Here is a 24799-nt window from a genome sequence, read left to right as displayed (position 1 = left end):
ACAGTTTAATCTCTCCTGGAACTTCTGGACTGAATAAAGACTTTTTTGAAGGAGAAAACAGAAAGAAGAGATATAAGAAATATAAGGAATCTCCCTGCACTGAAGACAGATCTGAGTATTAGCTATAAAGGGTCCAAGGAGTGCTGGGGGAGATGAGTTTTAAGTCACCCTCTAAAGAAGGGAAGAAAATTCCAAAAGCATTCAAAGAGACTTTTTAAAAAAAATTTGATTACTTAAAAGAACATTAAAGGAAAAAAGGAAGTGAGAACCTGATTCCCCAAGAGTTGTGGGTTTGAAAGCTAGTAAAACAAGCCTGTGACTTAAATACCATAAACCTCATAGTTCACTGAAATAGATGCAAGGTTTGTTTTCAGCAGGGAACATCAGGCTACAGCTGTCCTGATAGGGGTTTCAAGGTCTTCTGGATTTCTCCCAGGATGGGGTGAGGGTATTCAGCCTGCCCAGGGACAGATCTTACCAGGACTCAGCAAACTCCAAGTGGAAGCTCAACAATCTTCTTTCATTCCTAACCACATCAACCTGAAGCTCCAGTATAATTACCTCCTATGGTTGCAAAACTGCCTTGCATGAGCCATTTCACCCTGACTGCGTAAAGAAAATCCACCTACCATTTCTTGCTACACCATCCATACCAACCTTCTACATTCTTACAGTTACTGAATGTGCAAGGCATCATTCATGCAAGGTTGTACTGCAACTAAATCTGTGGGAATGGCAGTCACAAGGTTAGGGGTTGGGGGTGGGGTACGATATTGAAACTAACAGGCCTGTGCAGGGACTACCAGACCATCAGGTCTCTTATTAACACCCCGGGACACTGGAAGACATTGAAGCAACATCTTCAAAGCAGTAATGAAAAGAAATTTTAAGACCTATAATTTTACCCAATGAAATTACTCAAGTATAAAGGTGAACAGAAAGACACTCTTAGAAGGGCAAGGGTTCAAAAAAATTCAACACCTTTAAACCTTTGCTAAAGGAGTTACTCAGGAAAGTACTTTGAAAGTGAAAAATAAACCAAGAAAGCAAATGACCCAAAAAGTAGCATGAAAAAATTTAAATTTTTAATTGTCAAAAGAGTCACTTGGTATTACGGGTGTAATATCAAACGGTATTACAGCCTGGTGGCTCAGCAGTAAAGACTCTATCTGCCAATGCAGGGGACATGGCTTTGATTCCTGCTTCAGGAAGATCCCCAGGAGAAGGAAATGGCAACCCACTCCAGTATTATTGCCTGGAAAAACCCATGGACAGAGAAGCCTGGCAGGCTATAGTCCATGGGGTTGCAAAAGAGTTGTACGGGACTTAGTGACTCAACAACAACATTATGGGTAAAAGCATCAGACAACTGGCAAGAAATTATTCCTAAGAAATTAGTTTTTTAAAAAGTAGCCCAGGGATTGTAAAATTATGCATTCGCTTTGGAAAACAGTCTGGCAGTTCCTTATATAGTTAAATATAGTTATCATACGAGCCAGCAAATTCTACTCCTAGGAAGACATTCAAGAGAAACAAAAATATATGTCTACACAAAAACTTGTACATGTATGTTCTTAGCAGCGTTCAGTTCAGTCGCTCAGTTGTGTCCAACTCTTTGCGACCCCATGAATCGCAGCACGCCAGGCCTCCCTGTCCATCACCAACTCCTGGAGTTCACCCAAACTCATGTCCATCGAGTTGGTGATGCCATCCAACCATCTCATCCTCTGTCATCCCCTTCTCCTCCTGCCCTCAATTCCTCCCAGCATCAGGGTCTTTTCTAGGGAGTCAACTCCTCGCACAAGGTGGCCAAAGTACTAGAGTTTTAGCTTCAGTCCTTCCAATAAATACCCAGGACTGATCTTCTTTAGTATGGACTGGTTGGATCTCCTTGCAGTCCAAGGGACTCTCAAGAGTCTTCTCCAACACCACAGTTCAAAAGCATCAATTCTTTAGCACTCAGCTTTCTTCACAGTCCAACTCTCACATCCATACACGACCACTGGAAAAACCATAGCCTTGACTAGACGGACCTTTGCTGACAAAGTAATGTCTCTGCTTTTGAATATGCTATCTAGGTTGGTCATAACTTTCCTTCCAAGGAGCAAGCATCTTTTAATGTCATGGCTGCAGTCACCATCTGCAGTGATTTTGGAGCCCCAAAAAATAAAGTCTGACACTGTTTCCACTGTTTCCCCATCTATTTCCCATGAAGTGATGGGACTGGATGCCATGATCTTCGTTTTCTGAATGTTGAGCTTTAAGCCAACTTTTTCACTCTCCTCTTTCACTTTCTTTTTTTTTTTTTTTTTGGCTCCCCGTCGGGGAATCGAACCCCGGTCTCCCGCGTGACAGGCGGGGATACTCACCACTATACAAACGAGGACTCTTTCACTTTCATCAAGAGGCTTTTGAGTTCCTCTTCACTTTCTGCCATAAGGGTGGTGTCATCTGCATATCTGAGGTTATTGATATTTCTCCCGGCAATCTGGATTCCAGCTTGTGTTTCTTCCAGTCCAGTGTTTCTCATGATGTACTCTGCACAGAAGTTAAATAAGCAGGGTGACAATATACAGCCTTGATGTACTCCTTTTCCTATTTGGAACCAGTCTGTTGTTCCATGTCCAGTTCTAACTGTTGCTTCCTGACCTGCATATAGGTTTCTCAAGAGGCAGGTCTGGTGGTCTGGTATTCCCATCTCTTCCAGAATTTTCCACAGTTTATTGTGATCCACACAGTCAAAGGCTTTGGCATAGTCAATAAAGCAGTAATAGATGTTTTTCTGGAACTCTCTTGCTTTTTCGATGATTCAGCAGATGTTGGCAATTTGATCTCTGGTTCCTCTGCCTTTTCTAAAACCAGCTTGAACATCCGGAAGTTCACGGTTCACGTATTACTGAAGCCTGGCTTGGAGAATTTTGAGCATTACTTTACTAGCGTGTGAGATGAGTGCAATTATGCGGTAGTGGCTCAGAGGTTAAAGTGTCTGCCTCTAATACAGGAGACCTGGGTTCGATCCCTGGGTTGGGAAGATCCCCTGGAGAAGGAAATGGCAACCCACTCCAGTATTCTTGCCTGGAGAATCCCATGGACGGAGGAGCCTGGTGGGCTACAGTCCATGGGGTCGCAAAGAGTCAGAAACGACTGAGCGACTTAACTAACTTGAGCATTCTTTGGCATTGCCTTTCTTTGGGATTGGAATGAAAACTGACCTGTTCCAGTCCTGTGGCCGCTGCTGAGTTTTCCAAATTTGCTGGCATACTGAGTGCAGCACTTTCACAGCATCATCTTTCAGGATCTGAAAGAGCTCAACTGGAATTCTATCACCTCCACTAGCTTTGTTCACAGTGATGCTTTTTAAGGCCGACTTGACTTCACATTCCAGGCTGTCTGACTCTAGGTGAGTGATCACACGATCATGATTATCTGGGTCATGAAGCTCTTTTTTGTACAGTTCTTCTGTGTATTCTTGCCACCTCTTCTTAATATCTTCTGCTTCTGTTAGGTCCATACCATTTCTGTCTTTTATCGAGCCCATCTTTGCATGAAATGTTCCCTTGATATCTCTAATAATTTTCTTGCAGCGTTACCAATAGCTAAAAGGTGGAAAACAACCCAAATGTCTATGAACTCATGAATGGATGGATAAAATGAAGCCACACAATGAAATAATATTTGGCAATAAAAAGAAATGAAGTACTCACTCATGCTTCAACATGGATGAATCCTGAAAATGTTAGCTTAAGCGAAAGAAGTGAGGCATGAAAGATCACATATTATGGGATTCCATTCATATGAGATGTCCAAAATAGGCAAATTTGATAGACACAGAATGCAGAATCAGTGATAACATAGGAAGAGCGTGTGGAGAAACGGGAAATGACTCCTAATAGTAGGGCGTTTCTTTCTGGGATGATGAAAATATTCCACAATCGATTATGATGATGGTTGCACAACCCTGGGAATATTCCAGAAGCCACTGAGTTGTACACTTCAAGTGGGTGAACTGTATGGTATGTGAATTATATCTCGAAAGAAAAACATATTTAAGAAAAACATAAAAAACTGTCTAACACAAAGAGCATGATAAGGACAAGGTTAGTGTTATATTTTGAATGGAATTATGTGGTTACACATCTTAAGTCTCTGGGTAGTTAGCAAAATATATATAAATATTTTGGGTAAAATTTAAAAGATAACTCCAAACAAAATAGAAATGGAATTTATAACTTATAATCACTAGAGAAAAAAAATAAGGAAAACCAAGAATTCTAAATAAGTTATCACAATAAATATAAGCGTGTTAAAAATTTCCACATTGAAAGATGAATTCTCAGACTGGGTATACAACTAGTTACATGATCAATATAGAAGACTTAACAAGGTGACAGAGAAAGGAAAATATTGAAGGTACAGTTACCTTTCAGAAGATGAAAATGTTCCAGAACGAGATAAAAGTGATCGAATGTTTTATACTAAATGTCACTCAATTGTTCATTTTAAATAGCCACTTTTACAGACATACCTCATTCCATTACACTTTCCTTTCATGTGCTTCAAAAATACTGTTTTTCACAACTGAAGGTTTGTGGCAACCCTGTATCAAAGAAGCCTTATTGACTTTTTCAAATAGCACTTGCTCACTTTGGGTCTCTGTCACAGATGTTAATTCTCACAATACTTCACACCTTTTCATTATTATTACACTTGTTATGGTGATCCGTGATCAGTGATCTCTGATGATACGACTGTAACTGTTCTGAGGTGCCACAAACCTTGCCCATAAAAGGTGGTGAACTGCACCGACGGCTGACGATCCAGAACATTATATAAACTTAGCTGATAAAGCAGTGGCAGGGTGTGAGCGGACTGAAGCAAACTCTGAAAGAAGTTCTACTGTGGGTCAGGTGCTATCAAAGAACACAGCACCCTGCAGAGAAACTGTTCATGAGAAGAAGAGTCAACGAAGGCAGCAGACTTCACTGTTGTATTATTTTAAGGAACTGCAAAAGCCACCCCAACCTCCAGCAGCTACCACCCTGATTAGTCAGCAGCCATCAGCATCCAGGCAAGAGTCTCCACCATCAAAAAGATTATGGCTCGCTAAAGACTTGGGGACAGTTGGCATTTTTTTTTTTACCAATAAATCATTTTTAACTAAGGTATGTACCTAGTTTTTTAAAAGTACTGAATTGAATACTTATCAGTCTATAGTATAATGTAAACATAATTTGTATGCACTTGGAAACAGAAAAATTCATTTGACTAGCTTTATTTTGGTACTGCTTTATTACACGGGTCTGGAACCACAATATCTCTGAAGTATGCCTATATGTTATGTGAATCTCACTTCAATTAAAAATAAAGGGACAAGAACATATCAGATAAATGCTAGCCAAAAAAAGCTGGGGTGACATTAGTAAAGTCAGACAAAACAGAACACAGCCAAGTGATCTAGAAGGCTGGTCATATATTAACACAATCAGAAAGCCCTCAGATATGACACCAGCAAATCAAATCCAAGAGTTAAAAAAGGAAGTGTTAAAATCCAATAGTTTCTTTAAAAAATACATTATAATTAAATAGAGATTATATCAGAAGTACAAGAATGACTTAACGTTAGATTTTCTAATGTAATTCACTCCATTAACAAATAGAAAGAAAAAAAACCCTATATGGTGACCTAACAAAAGGCACCCTCCCAGCCAAATACTAGCTCCCAAATTCAGAAATCATTCCTGATTAAAATACAGAGTTAAACCTCCCTTTCTTAGTTCCACAAAGAATATCTACCAGAACCCACAGTAAAACCTGTATTATAATTAAAGCATTGGAAACACTGCAGTTAAAGTTGAGTCAGCCAAAGATATCCATCTCGTCTCAGTCATTCCTAACCTATGCAATAATGAAAAACAGTAAATATACAAAAAGAAGAACACCATCCGTGTTCAGATATTACTATAACTTATAAAATAATACTAGAACTAACTATAATAACTAGAACTAATTATTCAAATAAAATGGTTACATATAAAACAAGATAATCAAAAGCTTTTTTTCGAACTACAGTTACAAATTGCCAAATCCAATTCATTTTTTGGAAATCCTATTTCTCAAATATAAGAAGAAGTACATAGACTCATCTGGAAAAAACTTAGGACTTCAAGAGCATAAAATGACCTTAAATAAACAGATACAATATTCTTAAGTGATAAGATTCAACATCATAAGGACTTCTCTTTAATTTATAAATTTAATGCAGTCTCAATCAAAATCAGAGTGGAATGTAAGGAACAATGATTTAAAAAATCACCTCCAAGTGTAAGTATACAAAAGCACAGCAAGAAAGAGGGAAACTGGTATGATTTATAGCAAGGAGATCCAACCAGTCCATCCTAAAGGAAATCAGTCCTGAGTACTCATTGGAAGGACTGATGCTGAAGCTGAAACTCCAATACTTTGGTCACCTGATGCAAAGAACTGACTCATTTGAAAAGACCCTGACGCTGGGAATGATTGAGGGCAGGAGGAGAAGGGGACGACAGAGGATCAGACGGTTGGATGGCATCACCAACTCAATGGACATGAGTTTGAGTAAGCTCCGGGAGTTGGTGATGGACAGGGAAGCCTGGCGTGCTGCAGTCCATGGGTTCACAGAGTCAGACACAACTGAGCGACTGAACTGAACTAACCCTACTGAATATTTAAATGCATGATAAAGCTACAGTCAATTTAGAATTGACTCAGAATCAAGCAACAGTTACACATATATAGGAATATGATTAATGGTGAGACAACTGGCTACCCATTTGGAGGAAAAATGAAATTATATTCTTTTAAATTTATTTTTAATTGAAGGATAACTGCTTTACAATGTTGTGGTGGTCTCTGCCATACAACAATGTGAATCGGCCATAGGGATACACGTGTCCCCTCCCTCGTGAACCACCCTCCCACCCCACTGGAGTACCAGCTTCAGCTCCCTGTGCTCCACAGCACCTTCCCACTAGCTGTGAATTTCAACCATGGTAACGTACACGTCAGTCGTACTCTCTCAGTTCATCCCACCCTCTACTTCCCCTGCTGGGTCCGCAAGACTGTTTTCTATTCCTGCCCTGTAAACAGGTTCATTAGTACCATATTTCTAGATTCCACCCATTTTCCTAAATTCCATACACAGGCGTTAATATATGATATTTGTTTTTCCCTTTCTGACTTACTTCACTCTGGCAGGGGAGATACCATGATCACGAAATTATATTCTTATCCACAGAGAAAGAACTTATGCCTTCAGATGACAATTTTTTAAAAATTGTTGATTTATTTATATTTGGTAGCACCGCACAGCTTGCAGGGTCTGTTCCTTGACCAGGAATTGAGGGAACTCCTGCTGGTAACTATTTTTAACATTTAAAAGAATGGTATTTTCTTCAAATATCTGTATAATCCTGGGTATATGGAAGCCATGTTTAAGCAAAGTAAACCCAAGAAGGCTGAATAAAGGTTAAGACTCTAGATTTCATGCAAGTTAGAAACTTATTTTGATGAAAATGGCATGAATGATACTAACACCAAGTGACGTGAGAAAGGTAATACTTATACAGGAAACTTACAAATCAACAAAAAAGCAATATGGAAAAATATCAAGATATCACTAAGTGAATAAGACGTTGCAGAATATGTATACTACACTCTTTCATGTGTGTGCATATATATGCACACACACAGAAAAAGGTCTGCGAACACTCAGTAGATGGGGGTAGATGCTGGATAGAGTGAAGGAGGTAAGTTATCAGAGATACTCAGTTTTCACTCTATATAAATGATTTGAAGTTTTTTACAATGAACACACTGCTAAGTTTTTTTAGTTACATTAATGTATAAATACATTCTCATTACAAAAAAATTAAAACCATGTAAAAAATAAGGAGTTAAAAAGCAAACCTCCCTATTCAAATACATCCCACAGCCCAATCTTATTTCCCTCCTTGGAGTAAATTTTCATAAATGTCTTCACTCCCTGGTGGCTCAGACAGTAAGGAATCTCCCTGCAACACAGGAGACATGGGTTTGATCCCTGAGTTGGGAAGATCCCATTTAGGAGGGAATGGCTACTCACTCCAGTATTCCTGCCTGGAGAACCCCATGGACAGAGGAACCTGGCGGGCTACAGTCTATGGGTCACAAAGAGCCGGACACGACTGAGCGATGTTGGCAGCGCTTTCACTTTTTCACTCCCTTTTCTATCTCTATAACATTTTTAAAGAAAGAAAGAGCCCTATTTTCTCAAATGAGTAGAAGGGGAAAGACAGGCATTTACTGAAAGAAGAAATAAATGGCTAATAAGCATATTTTAAATGCTAAATTTTAATCATCACAGAAATACAAATTTTAAAAAATTTCTTTCTTCACATGTCCAAGGCTCCCCTGAATATTAGCTGATGCTCTGACCGGTGGGTGTCAATGCCAAATAGGTTTTATTAGAGTATCTCCCACCCCAAGAAAATTGGAAAATGTTAAGTTTGAGTATTTGAAGAAACAAACCCACTGAAACACCACCAGAACACAAACACACAAACACAATTAAACAGAACCAGAGGGAACGCCAATTGGTATAAACCTTTCTGTACAACTGGGCAGTGATACCAGAAGCCTTAAAAACACATAAAGCAACCCCACTCCAACACAAAACTATTAGAACTAATAAATGAAATCAGCAAAATTGTAGAATATAAGGTTAAGGATACAGAGCTCAACTGGATTTCTATGATGTAGCAATAAACAATCTGAAAATGAAATTAAGAAAATAATTCCATGTTCAATAGCATCAAAAAGAATAAAACATTTAGGAATAAATTTAACAAAACAAATATATGATATGTCCATTGAAGACTGCAAAACATTGTTAAAGAAATTAGAGGAGATGTAAATAAACAGAAAGGTATCCCATGTCCATGAATTAGAAAACAGTTTTCAAATGACAATACTTCCCAAACTGATCTACAGATTCAACACAACCCATATTGAAACCCCAGCAGCCCTTTTTGCAGAAATCAGCAGGGTGATACTAAAACTCAAGGAAATGCAAGGGACCCAGAATAGCCAAAACAATTTTCAAAAAAGAACAAGCTTGCAAACGCATAGTCTGATTTCAAAACTTTCTGTAAAGCTACAGTTAGCGTGGTATTGGCAAAAGGATAGATATTTAGATCAATGAAACAGAACTGATAATGCAGAAATAAACCTTTGCATTTATGGCCATATGATTTTCAACAATGGGTGCCAACACAAGTCAGTGGGGGAAAAAATTGTCTTTTCAACATATAGTGCTAGGACAATTAGATATCCACATGGAAATGAATGAAATTACCCTCCTTCCTCACATTCAATATAAAAATCAACTCAAAATCAGCCACAGACCTAAATGTAAGACATAAAACTATACAACTTTTGACTTTCCCAGTGGTTCCGAGGTTAAGATTCTGTGCTTCCAGCGCAGGGGGCACGGGTCCGATCCCGGGTCAGGGCAGTTGTGCGTGTCACGCACTGCAGCACAGCACCGCCCTCCCCCTCCCCAAAAAACACCTATAAAACTTCCAGTAGAAAACAGAGGAGCAAATCTTTGCGACCCTGCAGTAGGCAAAGTCTTCTTAGATATGACATCAAAAATACAAGCAACAAGAGAAAAAATACATAAACTGTACTTTGTCAAATCAGGAAACCCTTGTTCTTTAAAGGACACCATCACATAAAGCAAAAAGACAACACACAGAATGGAAGAAAAATATTTGCAAATCATCTATCTGACATATGATAAGGAACTGGTATCCAGAATATGAAAAGCATGCTTACGAGTCCACAACGAGAGAAATTAAATTTTTAAATGGCAAAGGATTTTTTGGTTGTTAACATTATCTTTATTAGGTTGCTGGTGACATTACTTTTCAACTTCTCAGGGCCTGGCTGTTCCTTTTAAATGGCCAAGGATTTGAATCGACACTTCTCCAAAGAAGCTGTACAAATGACATAAGATACTCAACATCAATAGTCATCATGGAAATACAAACTAAACCCACAATGAGCTATCACTTCATACCTTGTAGGATGATTAGAAAAGGCAGAAAATAAATCTCGGGGAGGATGTGGGGAAATCGGAACACTCGTGTTGGTGCTGGAATTATAAGTTAGGGTCACCATTTTGGAAAGAGTCTAGCAGTACCCTGACAGATGGTAAAGAAAGACCTACCACATCAGTCCACCCTCCTTTCTCAGGTAAATGCCCAAGAGAACTGAAAACTAAGTCCACACAAAACCTGTGCATGAAGTTTCACAGCAGTGTGCTCATAACAGTCAAAGTGTGGAGACAGCCCAACTGTTCGCCAGTTGGTGAATGGATAAGCAATGCATATATATGCATAATACAATGAAATATTATTTGGCCATAAAAGGAATGAAGTACTGGGACATGCGAGAGCGTGGATAACCCTTGGAAACATTATGTTAAGTGGAAGAAGCCAGAAAGCAAGGGCCACATGCCGGGAGCCAGTGTGAGGAATCCCGCCCGTGACAAGGTCATGAGGAAGGAAGCTGACATACGCAAGGCGTGCTCAGACTTCAGGGACCCCTCTGGAAATTCCTAAGCATGTACCCCAACAAAAATCTGCCGGCTTTTGTGCTCTGCTTTTCCACTCTTCTGACATTTTCTGGAAAAAGTCAATTCAGGGCTTTAGTCTTCTGCATTTGAAAGAGTGTTTCAATCCAAAAACCCTCTGATGGCTTTCTAGCCTGCCTGCAGGACTCGTACAGCTGCGCATGTGATTGTTTGAGGCCTCCTGACCGCAGGAGGCTCAGGAAGCTTAAAACATCCTAGGAATGCAGGAGCTTCCGAGGAGTCAAAATCTTTAGAATAGGACTGATTAAAAGTTTCATTTTTTGGGTCAATGCTTGCTGCCAAATTTTCATATCCTTTATTTTTAGATATAGTTGGTATATAGAAAAACAAGTAGTAGACCTGGTATTAGCAACATTAGATCTTTGAGTTAAGTACCTTCTTTGTTATAACCCACTGCACCTTTGTTCTATAGAGATGTAACTTTAATGCTTTAAGGAGATGCAGATTAAAGAAAAACACTTCAGGGGAAACAAAATCAACATTCATTAAGGAAGAGAGCTAAAAAGTGTTAACAAGCTTCTTGGCCAGAAGATAATGTAAATCACCTGAGACCTTTTGTATACAAAATGATGTATAGAAAGAGTCTGGGCTGCGAACGCTACATAATTTTGTGTTACCCATTGATCTCCATGTTTTATCAAAAGTATAAAAGGCCTTCTGAACAATAAAGGATGGGGGCCAGGGGCCGGGGGCCAGTTTCTCGGGCCAGCTTCTCAAACTAGTCTCTCGGCCTGGTTTCTTGGGACTCTGGCTCCCCCCATGTCTCTCTCTCTCTCTTCTTCTCTCCCCTTCCCTCTCTCTGTTCTTTACTTTAACTTCAGGCTGAATCTCCATCTGGGGCACGGAGGCTCGCCAGGTCTACTTACTTGCCCCGGCTGTTAAGACCCGCACGAAAGGGAGCTTAAGGCGAGGCACCCTTAGATATTCAAGCGGGCGCCGGTGGCCCAGCGTAGATGGTGCAAATTCCTTGTCTGGAATTTTATTGGCCTTCCGCGTAAACCAAGCTATTCAGCCCTCTTCCTCCACTTAATCTTCTTACTACACTATAGTTTCCTAATCTAATCTTATATTAATAAATAAACAAGTCTTTCCACGCCAACGCCGTCCACCCTTCGAGTTCCCTGGATCCACCGGGGCTGGACCCCGGCAGCCACATACTATAGGATTCCATCTACAAGAAATAAACAGGACAGACAAATCCACAGGGGCGGAAAACAGACCAGCTGCTACCAAGGGCTGAGGCGAGGGGAGGCCAGGGAGCGACTGCTAACAGGTATAGGATTTCTTTCTGCGGCGACAAAAATGTCCTAAAATCAGCTAATGATGAAAGCTGTGCAACTCTGTGAATATCCTAAAAAATTACTGAATTGTACGCCCTTAAAAGGTCAACTTTTCATGTATATTTTCACTTTTCTCATTTTTTTTTGTTTTTTACTTAATTTTTTCTTGAGGTATAGTTGATTTTAAATGTTTCAGGTGTACAGCAAAGGACATATATATCCTACATGATAATGGTCTTTGACCTACTTCACCTCTGCATCTATCCATGTTGCTGCTAATGGCGTTATTTCGTTACTTTTTATGACTGGGTAATGTTCCACTGTATGTATGTACCATGTCTTCTGTATCCATGAGTCTGTCAGCGGACACTGCGGCGGCTTCCACTTCTTGACTGCGGTAAAGCATGCTGCAGTGAACGCTGGAGTGCGTGTGTCTTTTCTCCCAATATACACCCAGGGTGGGACGGCTGGATCAGACGATAGCTCTGCTTTTAGTTTTTTAAGGAAAAATCATCAATCTGTTATGGCTAATATCTCAATAAAGCTGTATCTTAAACCTGGATATGCCCAACCTCATAGAACAGTGCACTAAAAAGGGTAAATTTTACTGTAGACATCAATAAAATTTTACTTCAAGAAGATTCATATGCCCTGTTACTCAATTCCAAGTACACATCCGTAGAAAATCTTAAAAGAGTATCCAGAAGGACGGAGCTTAAGGAATGTTTGTTACAACCTCGTTACAGGAAAGAAAGAAATCTAAATTGAACAGTGGGAGCCTGGATATTTATGGAATACTAGGTGGCCATTGGGATTCCCCAGTGGCTCAGAGGTAAAAAATCCACCTGCAATGCAGGAGCCACAGGAGACTTGGGTTCAATCCCTGAGTCGGGAGGAGCCCCTGGAGAAGGAAATGGCAAGCCCCTCCAGTATCCTTGCCTGGAGAATCCCATAGACAGAGGAGCCTGGTAGGCCAGTTCACAGGGTTGCAGAGAGTCAGATATAACTGAAGCAACTTAGCATGCACGCACACAGGCAGCCATTAAGAAAGACTGAAGAACTTCAATAATTTTTTTTAAAGCCAGGAACAGAAGAAAAAATGTTTTTAAAAATTGGAAACAAAACAAAACACAATGCCTAAAGAAATGAACCGCTGATGAGGAAAGGTAATTTATCAGGTCTCCCCAGGAAACTGGCACATTCAGATTGGGTAATCTGAGCAGAGTTTAATAAAGGTCTTATTTAGAAGGTAGGGTGCAGGAAAACCACAAGCCATAGCACAGGGCCTGGCAATAGGAAGTGGCTGGGAGTGACCGGATAACAGAGCCAGGGAAAACAGCCTAGGGCCGAGGGCTGCCAGAGCCCGCCTTGCACAGAGGGACATAGCTAGGCTGCTGAGCCCCAGCAGGGAGGAGTCCCAAGAACGAGCGCCCTGAACCTGCTCCCCTCCCACCTACCACATTCTACAGGTGCCAGGAGGACCCTGGAATCCAGTGTGGCATCAGAGGGGACCCTGGAGACAGCCAGGTCTGTGCAAGTCACCCTACAGGATGGAGAGCCGGGTGGAGGGTGCCTCTGAGTGACGAATGGAAGACGTCCAGCACAGATGGTCTTAGCAGAAAACAAGGAGCGGTTCACAAGTGGCTGCATTTTTTTAAAAACTGCAGATAAGTAACACACAACCACTTAGGAAACCCTGGAGTGGTTTACTCCAAGGGGTAAACAGTGGTTCGCCCAGAGTTTCTCAACAGTGGGGCTGTAGGCAGCTAGTGAAGCAACTCTTCATGGCTGGAGACTGTCCCAAGGGCTTTAGGACATTAGACTCCCTGGACCCCAGGGCACTGAACATCAGGAGAACAGGCATGACAATAACCAAAAATTTTTGAAAAGCCTCCCCCACGCTCAAACGTGGGTCAATATTGACACGCCTGATAGGAACCACTGTAGGGAACACGGTTCAAGGTTTTTCTTTTTTTCTTACTTACATTTTTCATTTTCTGCCAAGATTAGGAAACTGTGTTCATCCTTCTTCAAAAAGAAATCAAGAGGATAGACTAATTTAACTCCTCCCGGCCTCACCGCACCCCATGTGGGATCTAGTTCCCCCACTGGGGATCGAACCCTTGTCCCCTGCATTGGGAACTTGAAGCCCTAACCACTGGATTGCCAGGCAAGTCCCAGCATAAATTAAATTTAGATGCCAGTTCTCAGGAAACCCTATCTGTCCTCCCCCAATTAAGTTTGCTCATGACAGTAAGTAAACAAAAGGCGATCTGACATTATTACCTGCATGACATAACTCGTTTTGAAGTCGCCAACGACAGCAAGGCTGCAATATAACTCAGCTTCTGACAAATCGCTTTTATTCTTCCAATCCTCATAACTGTTATGAGATCACAACATCCTACAAGTCACAGGTCAAGTCCTGGATTGCTTCTAGCTTGCTATAAAACTTTAAGAGGAAGGAAACCACCACAATTTGGTTGCCATGCCGTGTTACACCAGCCTTGTCTAGGGTGTTTTAGCAGGTCACCTCTGTGAGAAAGCCAGGCCAAGGGATCCTGACAACAGATTTGAGGAAACTGTGTGTTTTACCCTCTATTATTTCCCCCAGGCTCAAGCAGGAAGTCAGGTTCTTAGTAATTCTTTGTCTCAGTATTTTGCTTTTTCAAGGCAGAAAGTAACATTCTTCTGGAGGCAGGTTTAAAAGAGGGCTGGAACAGCAAAAGTTTGAAACCTGCTGTACCTCTACCCCCAAATAAAGAATTCATGGTTCCATTTTCCTTACGGTTCAAGAAACCATCCACTGCAAGCTACATCCTGACTCAGATGTTATAATATGAACAAAAATAAAAATATTTATAAAATATAAACAGTATACTGGATCAATAAAATGTAGTATATACTATTTAGGGTGATCTTTAACATTTTCAAGAGTTCTACAGAATCCTCTGGTATTCCAGTGGTTAGGACCTGGTGCTCTCACTGCTGGGGCCCTGGGTTCAAACCCTGGTCAGGGAACTAAGATCCCACAAGCCACATGGCATGGCCGAAAATAAGAAAAGGAAAATTTTAAGAATCTCTTTGGAGTAGGAAATGGCAACCCACTCCAGTGTTCCTGTCTGGAGAATCCCCTGGACAGAAGAGCCTGGCTGGCTACAGTCCATGGGGTCGCAAAGAGTCAGACACGACTGAGCTAATGAGCACACATGTAAGGACAGTAAGTTCATGAAGTGTTCTTCCAATGAATGAAGACACCCTCTCCCATTCCACGTGCCCAACATCTATTTAGATAAACGTAATCTGTAAAACAGCACAAGAAACTCTGCAATCATCAATTGACTCACTTGAAATATCATAATTGGAATTTTTTAAATAATTAGCAATTGACCTTTGTTTTATAGATAATAGCATATTATGATAAAAGAAAGTATCTAAGCATTCTGTAGCTGTTTTCTCAAAGGACCATCCAAGAACACTTTGCAATAGCATCTAGTGAGCTTGTTAAAAATGCTGATTTCTGTCTCACTGAAGCAAACTTGCTGAAACAGAATTTCTGTAGTCAGCACTCTAGAATGTGCATTTTAGTACAGTGCTGTGATTTTTATGCTCATTAAATCTTTAAAGTCACTGTGCTAGAGGCTAAGATGGTGTAAAAGAAATTCCAGTTAAAACAGCATTTCAGTGAAGGTTTTTAAAATTTCTACAGCAATTTCCACTACAATGGATAAAGCAGGCTTAGAGAATGTTACTTACTTTCTCAGGCCATTCTAAACATTTGACATAGGCAATTTGGAGCATGCCTAGAAAAAGAATAAGTAACTTGGCTCAAAATTGGTGATCAATATGTATTTGTTGAATAAATGAATATAACGTAAACAGGAAAAAAAAAAACAAAACCTCTTTAGGGGACTTTCTGGTGGTCCAGCGGTTAAGAATCCGCCTTGCAGAGCAGGGGGTGTGGGTTCGATCCCTGACCAGGGAACTAAGATCCCATATGCTGTGGGGCAATTAAGCCCAGGGGCCACAACTAGAGAGTTTGGGCACCACAATGAAAGATTCTATGTGCTGCAACTAAGACCCAGCGCAGCCAAATATATTAAAAAAATTTTTTTAAATCTCTTTAAATATCCATGAGTTTCCTGATTGAGAGAACAGGTTCTTGGTATTACGGAAGAAAACACTCATGTGAAGGCGCACCACTGTGATGTCACAGCTATCTTGGAAGAAAACCGATTCTATAGGTTTCCAGAAAGGGGGTGGGGGCGATCAAGAATTGGAATCTTTTAAAAAGAATTAGAAGAGCTAGAAGATAACAGAGGAATGCTTTCAAAATTCTGAAGGAAAAAATTTCCAATCTACCATTCTTCACCTAGTCAAACTATTAATTATGTGTAACAGTGGAATGAAGACATTTTGAAAGATGCGCCTCTCGATTTACACATGCGTCCTTTTTTAGGAGACTACCAGAGGGTGTGTGTTTCCCTCCAGACGGAGGAGGACACTGGTCCTGGGAGGCAGAGGATCAACTCAGGAGAAAGAGGAAGGGGCTTTCAATAGGCACATGTAGGAGACCCCAGGCCATCAGCAGTGTCCAGGTGAGAAGGCTGGGTGAGAGGGGATCAGACACTCCCAGGGAGGGCTGGTCAAGAAGATGGCCCTGATAGAATACCTGCTGTCTCTGTTTCCTGAGTGAAGACTCAAACAGTAAAGTCAGCGACTAAGGACCTAGAGAACTCAGAAATGGAAAATCACAATCTCCAGGAAAAACAAGAAATTGGACAGCAAAGGAAAAGCACTCATAGGCCACTCAGCAGCTCCTCTTGAACAGCGTTTATGATATCCTAAGGTCAGCACCGGCTATCGACCTAACCCAAAGACATAGAGGTGTACGTATAATGCGGGTGGGGAAGGGGTAGCCCAAGACGGCTAAAGCCTCATTTGTCAGCGTGCAAAGCCAAGGATAACACCATTGGTGGGGGAGGGGTCTGAGAGATGGGAATGTGGGTACCTCTGGTACGGCAATGGTGGGGGGGAGTTAGATGTCTACCGGTAGGCCAGTGACTGTAAAACCTGAGCATGTAGAGATCTGCCGAAAATAAAAACTCTCGTAGTCATGCAGGATAATTTTTCTCACATGTTTTTCCATCAGTTTCCAAAACGTCTACATGCCAACATTTATTATTTCTAGTAACAGAATTGTGGGCCATTTACATTTTTTCTCTCACTTTCCTATTTTCAGAGAAAGCATGGAACATGGAGTCTGTTGATCATAAATCAGAAGACAAGAGGTGTTCTACTTTACACCTGGTCCGCATCCACACCAGGGTAGAAGCCCCACCTCTGTCACTGTAGCTGCCACTAGCTATGTTGGAGCAGAGCAGCCTGCCAACTCCTTCATCCACACAGCAAATATTTGTTGAATTCCTATAAGCCAGGCCCTGCAAGGTGATTTCAATACCCGAGCTTTCTACTGGATCTCCCCAGCCTCAGTGCCAGCTGGGGGAACGGAATGGGGGATGGGCTAAGCCAACCTTGAAACTCTCTATGCACTGGAACCAACGGGGATGTATTCAGTTGGCCTGCGGTGTGCTCTGAGTCTCTGGAAAAGTGGATGAGCTATGTTACATGCTTTGTTGCAGGTTTCTTACGGGATCTGGGGTCCTCAGGCACTTTGGTACCATCACGTCCCCAAGCTCACATAAGCTAGACTTCAATCCCACAAAGGTTTAAGTGAAACTATGAGGAACATGGGGCTTCCCCAGGTGGCACAGTCGTGAAGAATTCCGCCTGCCATTGGAAAAGGCATGGTCCCCTGCCCTTTTGTATGACACCCTTTTTGAAACACACCAGTCTGGCAATCAAAAACAAACAAACAAAAAAACAATTCGCCTGGGAATGCAAGAGATGTGGGTTCAATCCCTGGGTTGGGAAGATCCCCTGGAGTAAGAAACGGCACCCCACTCCAGTATTCTTGCCTGGGAAATCCCATGGACAGAGGAGCCTGGTGGGCTGCAGTCCATGGGGCCACAGAGTCAGATACAACTGAACACGCCACAAATAAACAGTGCGATATGGCAGAAGGAAGGGATGCCCCTTAACAGTTAAGAGCAGGGCCCTGGAGACAGGCAGGCCTAGGTTTGAATCCCACCTCCACCCGCAGGTGTGACCTACTTCCTCTCTCTAAACCTCAGTTTCTTCACATGTAAAATGGGATCATAATCAACGTTCCCTTCACAGGACAGGCTTCCCAGGTGGCTCAGACGGTAAAAAGGCTACAGTCCAGGGGGTCGCAAAAGAGTCGGAGACGACTGAGCGACTTCCCTTTCTTTCACTTTTCACAGGATAGGGCTGTTGTGCAGGACATGAGGGCAGGAAGGTATCTAAAGGGCTTGAAGAGACCCTGGCACCTGGTGAAGCCAGTACACAGTAGCCTCCGTTAGCTGTTAACAAGCCGGGATCTTTCTCAGCCAGGAGGAAACCTCAAGGCGCGATAGCTCTCAGCGTCCACGTTCTCCTCTAGAGAGAAGGCTGGTTTATGTGCCCCCTCCCGAGGAATGGTCTGAGTCTTAAACCAGGATGTGCAAAGCGCCAGACAAGAACCCCTTTGATCCTCAAACAGCACCAGACAGGAGACCCTCGGAATTTATTCCGTAAACGCTTCCTGATTCACCTCAGTGAATTATCTACCAAGGAGATAACTAGGAAAAAGAAGTCTTCTCCCCTGATCTTCGAGAAGCTTCGCTTTTGGGGAAAAGGCCAGCCACGTGGACATCAGGTGAGGGAGGCACCAGGTATCTCTGCCACTCATGAGCACAAACTCAGTGTTCACCAAGCATCCCGCTCCGGGGACACGGCACGACCGCAGAGAGGGCCCAGCAGGTCGGGCTTCTCCCCAGCAGTCCTCCCGAAGCTCACGACCCTCTCCCCTAGAAGAGCCCACGGTGAGACGGGACCCTCTTCCGAGAGGGGGTCTCGGAGTCCGGCACCTCGGGATGAAGGCGCGGCTCAGCCGAAAGCGTTCCTCGGACGCCGTCGGAAGGATGCGAGCAAGCTCCCAGGCGAGGAGCACGGCGCGGGGCCCACCTGCGCCCCCCGCCCGCCCGCGCGCGCGAGGCACTCACGATCTCCGCCACGATGAGCAGCCCGGGCAGGGTGCGGAGGAACTCGCGGTCGTAGGAGAAGCTGCTGCTGGTGGTGGAGAAGTTCTCGGCGAAGGAGCTGGCGGTGGTGGTGACCGTGTGCGAGCGGGCGCGCTGCGGCTCCTCCATCGTCGCGCCCGGGCCGGGCGGCGCCGGCCCCGCCTCGGGGACCCCCGGCGCGTCCAGGCGGGCCGCGCGGCTCTGAGCCCGGGGCCCCGGCCCGCGGCGGGGGAGGGGCGCGCGGCGGCGGGGGCGCGCGGGCGCGCGGGGGCGCCTGCCGGGCGCGTCCGGCCGCGGCGCGAGTCTGGCGAGCGCGCGGCGCCCCCTCTCCGCGGCGAGCGCGGGCTCTCGGGCTGCGCGGGGGCGCCGCGGCGGGAGACCCGGCGGGAGGGGAGCCGCCGGCGGCCGAGGGAGGCGGCGGCGGCCCGGCGGCGGGGCGGGGGCGTGGAGAGGGGCGGGCGCGCGGTGGGCGGGGACGGGACCGCCCCGCGGAGGCGCCGCCGGCCGGCGCCGCTTCACCTGTTGCTCGGCCGGGGGGCGCGGGGCGCGGGGTCTGCAGGCGGAGGCCGGGGGTCGCGCCGCCGGCTGCTCGGCCCAGCCCGGCGCCGCCTCCCGGGGCCGGGTCGCCGCCAGGTGGAAAGGGAGGTCAGCGGCCAGGCCTCCGGGCCGCGTGGCTCCGGGAATGGAGGGGGTGGGCGGGGCGATGACTCCAGGTGGCGAAAGAGCGGCTGGAGTTCCGACCTGGCCGGACCTTAGGCTCGAGCGAGATCTCTGCGTGGCTGCCGGGACGCTCCGGCCGGAGCCTCCCCTCCCGCCGCGGCGCCCGCCGCAGCCGGGCGGGATTTCCTGCCCCTCCTCCCGGGAACAATTTGAGGAACCAGCTTCATCGCCGGGCTTGGAAGGCGAGACGCTTCCAGGCGCTCTCAGAGGCTCGATCGCGCGGATGCGTGGAGGCCGCGCCTGGCCCGGAGATGGGAACGGGGAGATCTTTGGGGGTCCCTGGTCACGATGAATCAGTGTCCCATCGCCTCGGGAGGAAATGTTCGGGGGAGAGCTAGAAAACTGTGTGGGTCGTGCAAAGTGAAGTTTCTGACGGGCTGCGCTTTCCTGGGGTTCGGGAGGGGATGGGGGAGCCCCACGCGTGCAGGCAACGTGTCAGGCTGACCCGAATTTCAACACTTGCATTTCTCAGCCGTGTGACCAGGAGCAAGGGGCCCCACGTCTCTGGACCTCAGTGGAACCGTCTGTAAAATGCCTAGGTGGACGCCTTGCCAACAAGAACATCTTCCTGGCACACTCTCCTACTGTCTGGTGAAAGAATGGCAAGAAATATTCTATTTTATTCAGACACGCCCCAAAGGAAATAATCCTTGTTCACAAAGAGAGGGTTGCTCTCAGGTCACAGCGAAGGCATTCCATTCCCGCTTTATCTGTTCCAAAATACCTTTGGGAAAAGGTCTGAAGGGACATTTTTTCCCACCATGTCCTGTCAGCTGAGTGAGCTGAGAAGAAAGCAAAACCGATCGATACACTCTAGTAAAACGAGGAATTCGTTTCTTTTAGATCTAGGGCCTACGCAGGAGGACCTCAGGAAGTAAAAGACTTCAGAAGCCTTACTGGGCTTCCCCGGTGCTCCAGTGTTTGAGAATCCACCTGACAATGCACAGGACGCCAGTTCGATCCTAGGTGAGCCAAGAGCCCACCCGCCATGGAGCAACTGAGGCTATGCTCTGCCGCTGCTGAGCCCGCAGCCTGCAACAAGAGAAGCCAAGACCATGAGAAGCCTGGGCAACAAGAGGCCCGCGCACCGCAGCTAGAGAGGATCCTGGCTTTCTGCAACTAGAGAAAGCCCCAGTGCAGCAACGAAGGCCCGCCACAGTCAAAAAATTAAATAAATCGTTTTTTTTTTTTAATAGGTAAAAGCTACTAATAGATATTTCACTTCTAGGAAGATACACGGACAGCAAAGAAGCAGCTCCCTAGCTTGCCTGTGGTCTCGGTGGTGACAAGGGTGTGCCAACATGTTTGATTGTTTGTTTAAAAAAAAAAAAGCAAAGATGATGATATTTAGAGGAATTCCATCTGTGAACATTTGCTGAGCATCTCTGGCCAGTGGGTAAATATAACAAAAAATATAGCCCTTTCCCCTTGAGCAGTGGGTCTCAAAGTGTGGTGCCTAGACCAACAGCATCAGTATCACCCAGGAGCTCTCAGAAAGGGAAGTTCTCAAGCCCCACCCTAAATTCACTGAATCAGAAACTGAGGGCAAGGACCAGGAGGCTGTGTTTGAACTAGCCTTGCAGCAGACTCTGATATGCGCTGAAGTTTGAGAGCTAGTGGATTAGAGAAACCGATCTCGCAGCTACAGAAATAAAAGATACACATGGAATGGCTTGAGAAGTAGTTTGTGGCATCACGCAGGACATTATCAAAGGCAGGAAGGGAGGAAGGAAGTCAAGACAGCTCTATTTCTGTATTACAAAGGACAAGCCCATCTCAGAAAACCCCTGAGACCAAATGGACTTCAAAACTCAGATCTTTAATTTAGGAAGGTAAAATGCACATATGCCACACACTATATAACACCTTTGGTGTGGTGGAATGGCACTTGAATCAAATACACTCCTTTGGGGCAATGAAAACACATGAATGAAATAAGTGTGTGTTTGGCTTTTCTACTGCCATGTCATAAATGCTTCCAAACATTAGTGGTTTAAAATAACAACCATCTTACTCATGAATCTGTGGGTCAGGAATTTGGGTGGGACTTGGCGGCAGTTTCTTTGGCTCCTCATGCCTATTGGAGTCATTCACTCAGCTGATTTCAATGGGGGCAGGGCAGGCCTGGAAAGTCTGAAAAGCCTTCATTCACATTCTGTTCACCTCCTTTCTGGCACTTCAGCGCTCCACTACCTGGCTTCTCTCTCTCTCTCTCTCTCCATGAAGCTTGGGCTTCCTCAAAGTATGGTGGGTTCAGAGTAGATGGACTTCTATACAGAAGTTGGCATCCAGGAGGGGAAAATATGGGCAGAAGTTGCAGATCTCTTAAGGTCCAGCCTTGAAAGCCACAGAGCCTCATTTCCGCCCCTCTGTTGGTCAAAGCCAGTAACTGGGGCAGCCTGATTCAGGCAACAGGGAAACAGACACCAGGTCCAGATGAGAGGAGCAGAAAACGGTTGTGGCCGTGTTTTCGTCCATGAAGTGGAGCAAATAACAACAGTGACTAACTTCCTATCAGGTTAAGCTGGATGTTTCTCCAGATACATTTTCTGCCAGCTTGAGAGGAAACTTTTGGGTTTCAGCGTCTTAGATTTCAGAATTACAAAAAAAGCAGTTCTACACTGGTTGTTGACAAATGTCCTCTTCTTCCCAACTGCTGCCTAAACCCATGTGCTCATCTTCTGCCTGCAAGCCTCCCAGTGGGATGCCTGTTCCTCCAATTATATTTTTTCAATCCACCCTTCATTTTGCTGCAAGAATTATTGTCCCAAAACGCCAGGCTCGGATCTGGGCTAACGTCTCACTGTGCACAGTGTAAAAGCCACTAGGAGGAGATACACCCCACACTTGCAGCTCCTTTCCCAACTGCCCTTGGATGCTTCCCATTCCAACCTCAAATACATTTTCACATGTCTCTGTAGGTATGACCGCTTTATAGCCATAACCAGCTTTTCTCAGCCTAGAAAGCCGCCTACTTCATCCACAGCTCCAACCTGCATCCTTCAGGCCCATTTCCAAAGCCACCTTTCTGTGATTTCCTCCAGATTTTCATAAAGCTTGCTGTTGTCTTTCCTTTACAATTCATTAATTTTATGCACCTCTCCTTACCTCTTCTTGAGGGACTTGAATTACCCTTCTTTATCTCCCTCCCTGCCAGAGGAAGTGTTGAATGAATGTAGAAACCCAAACTTTATTCTTTCTTTCTTTCTTTGGCTTCATCGGGTCTTAGCTGCAGCATGTGGGGTCCTTCATGGTGGCACACGGACTCTAGTTGGGGAGTACAGACTCAATAGCTGTGGCTTCCAGGTTTACTTGCTCTGAGTCATGTGGGATCTTAGTTTTCTGACCAGGGATCGAACCCGTGTCCCCTGAATTGCAAGGTGGGTTCATAACCACTGGACCACCAAGGAACTCCCCTAAACTCTGCTCTTAAATGCAGAAAAGTATCAGAGCAAGAAAAGGTAGGCCCTGCCCTCCTGTGAAAGACTTCATGCAGAACAGAGCTTTGAGCTGAGACTTGTGGGAGGTATATAATTTGTTAAACTGGAGGAGAAGGTGGACAGGTAAGAAAGACATCACCCCAGCCTATAGGACCAGGCCAGGTGACACTACAAGTCTCCCAGGAGTAGGCCGGGAACAGATACAGAGAATCTAAGGAGATCTGTTGGCATGGAAGAAAGGACTTGTGTGGGGTATGTTGAGGGTTTATACAGAGTCAAATTATGGTTTCCACCAGGTCATAATACCCAACAAGCAAGCTATGAGACAGGGCTTCCTTGGTGGCTCAGAGGTTAAAGCGTCTGCCTCCAATACGGGAGACCCGGGTTCGATCCCTCGGTTGGGAAGATCCCCTGGGGAAGGAAATGGCAATCCACTCCAGTATTCTTGCCTGGAGAATCCCATGGAAGGAGAAGCCTAGTAGGTTACAGTCCATGGGGTCGCAAAGAGTCGGACACGACTGAGCACTTCACCTTCAAGCTATGAGACATAGCACTGCCAAGAGTCTGCGGAGCCCAGGCCACTCCATAGAGATGCAGGGCTTGTCAATAATCCAGTGAAAAGGTGGGCACCTTGCGATTTCCACCTGCTATCTAAAAGAGGGTCAAGGGACATTTTCATTTTATAAAGAATTTTTTATAGATACGCCTAAGACGTGTTTCTCTTCATTATTATTCTAGTTTAAAACCAATTATGGTTGTTTCAGGCAATCATCATCGATGGATATTAGAATTAGTGCATGAAAGTATGATGAGAATGAAAAGAATATTTGCATCATCTCAGAGTGTGTCCCCAGAAGATACAGTTTTCCCTTTTAATACTTATGAATTTGTAAGTAACTTTACAGGGGAGGAGACCTGTGAGACACCACCAGACGTCAAAGTCACTGTCACCAGACAGTGTTGTAACTCCCGATGTGAGGCATCAAGAAGGAGGTAACGTCACTTCCGTGGGCTTCTTATCAGAACGAATAACCCAGCTTCAATCATGAGGAAGAAATGGACCAAACTCAAAGGACATTTTACTAAGTATCAAGGTCAGGAAAGACAAACACTGAGGAATTGTTCCACACTTGAGAGCCAAGTGCAAAGTGAAATTGCTAGAGGACTCTGAAAAAAGCCTCAGTACGATAGCGGGCAATGGCACCCCACTCCAGTACTCTTGCCTGGAAAATCCCATGGACGGAGGAGCCTGGTAGGCTGTAGTCCATGGGGTCGCTAAGAGTCGGACACGACTGAGCGATTTCACTTTCACTTTTCACTTTCATGCATTGGAGAAGGAAATGGCAACCCACTCCAGTATTCTTGCCTGGAGAATCCCAGGGATGGGAGAGCCCGGTGGGCTGCCGTCTATGGGGTTGCACAGAGTCAGACACGACTGACGCGACTTAGCAGCAGCAGCAGCATGACAGTGGGGGAAATCTGAATAAAATTCTGTACATTAGCTAGATAACAGCATTGTATCCATGTTAATTCCACAATTTACAT

General features: G+C 44.6%; 1 protein-coding gene and 1 non-coding gene across 2 annotated transcripts in view; both read right to left on the bottom strand.

Moving 5' to 3' along the window:
- CMTM8 (CKLF like MARVEL transmembrane domain containing 8) overlaps positions 1-19310 on the bottom strand; it is a 96047-nt gene extending 76737 nt beyond the window's left edge. Inside the window, exon 1 of the mRNA XM_018038315.1 lies at positions 19077-19310. Coding sequence (XP_017893804.1) covers positions 19077-19223 — 147 coding nt within the window. The 5' untranslated portion in view covers positions 19224-19310. The remainder of the gene's footprint in view (positions 1-19076) is intronic.
- Positions 2315-2386, bottom strand: TRNAD-GUC. Its single transcript has one exon. It is a non-coding gene; the product is annotated as a tRNA-Asp (tRNA).

This window comes from Capra hircus, chromosome 22 (assembly GCF_001704415.2).
Source record: "Capra hircus breed San Clemente chromosome 22, ASM170441v1, whole genome shotgun sequence".
Classification (NCBI taxonomy): Eukaryota; Metazoa; Chordata; class Mammalia; order Artiodactyla; family Bovidae; genus Capra; species Capra hircus.
This window is presented reverse-complemented; position numbering and strand designations above follow the sequence as displayed.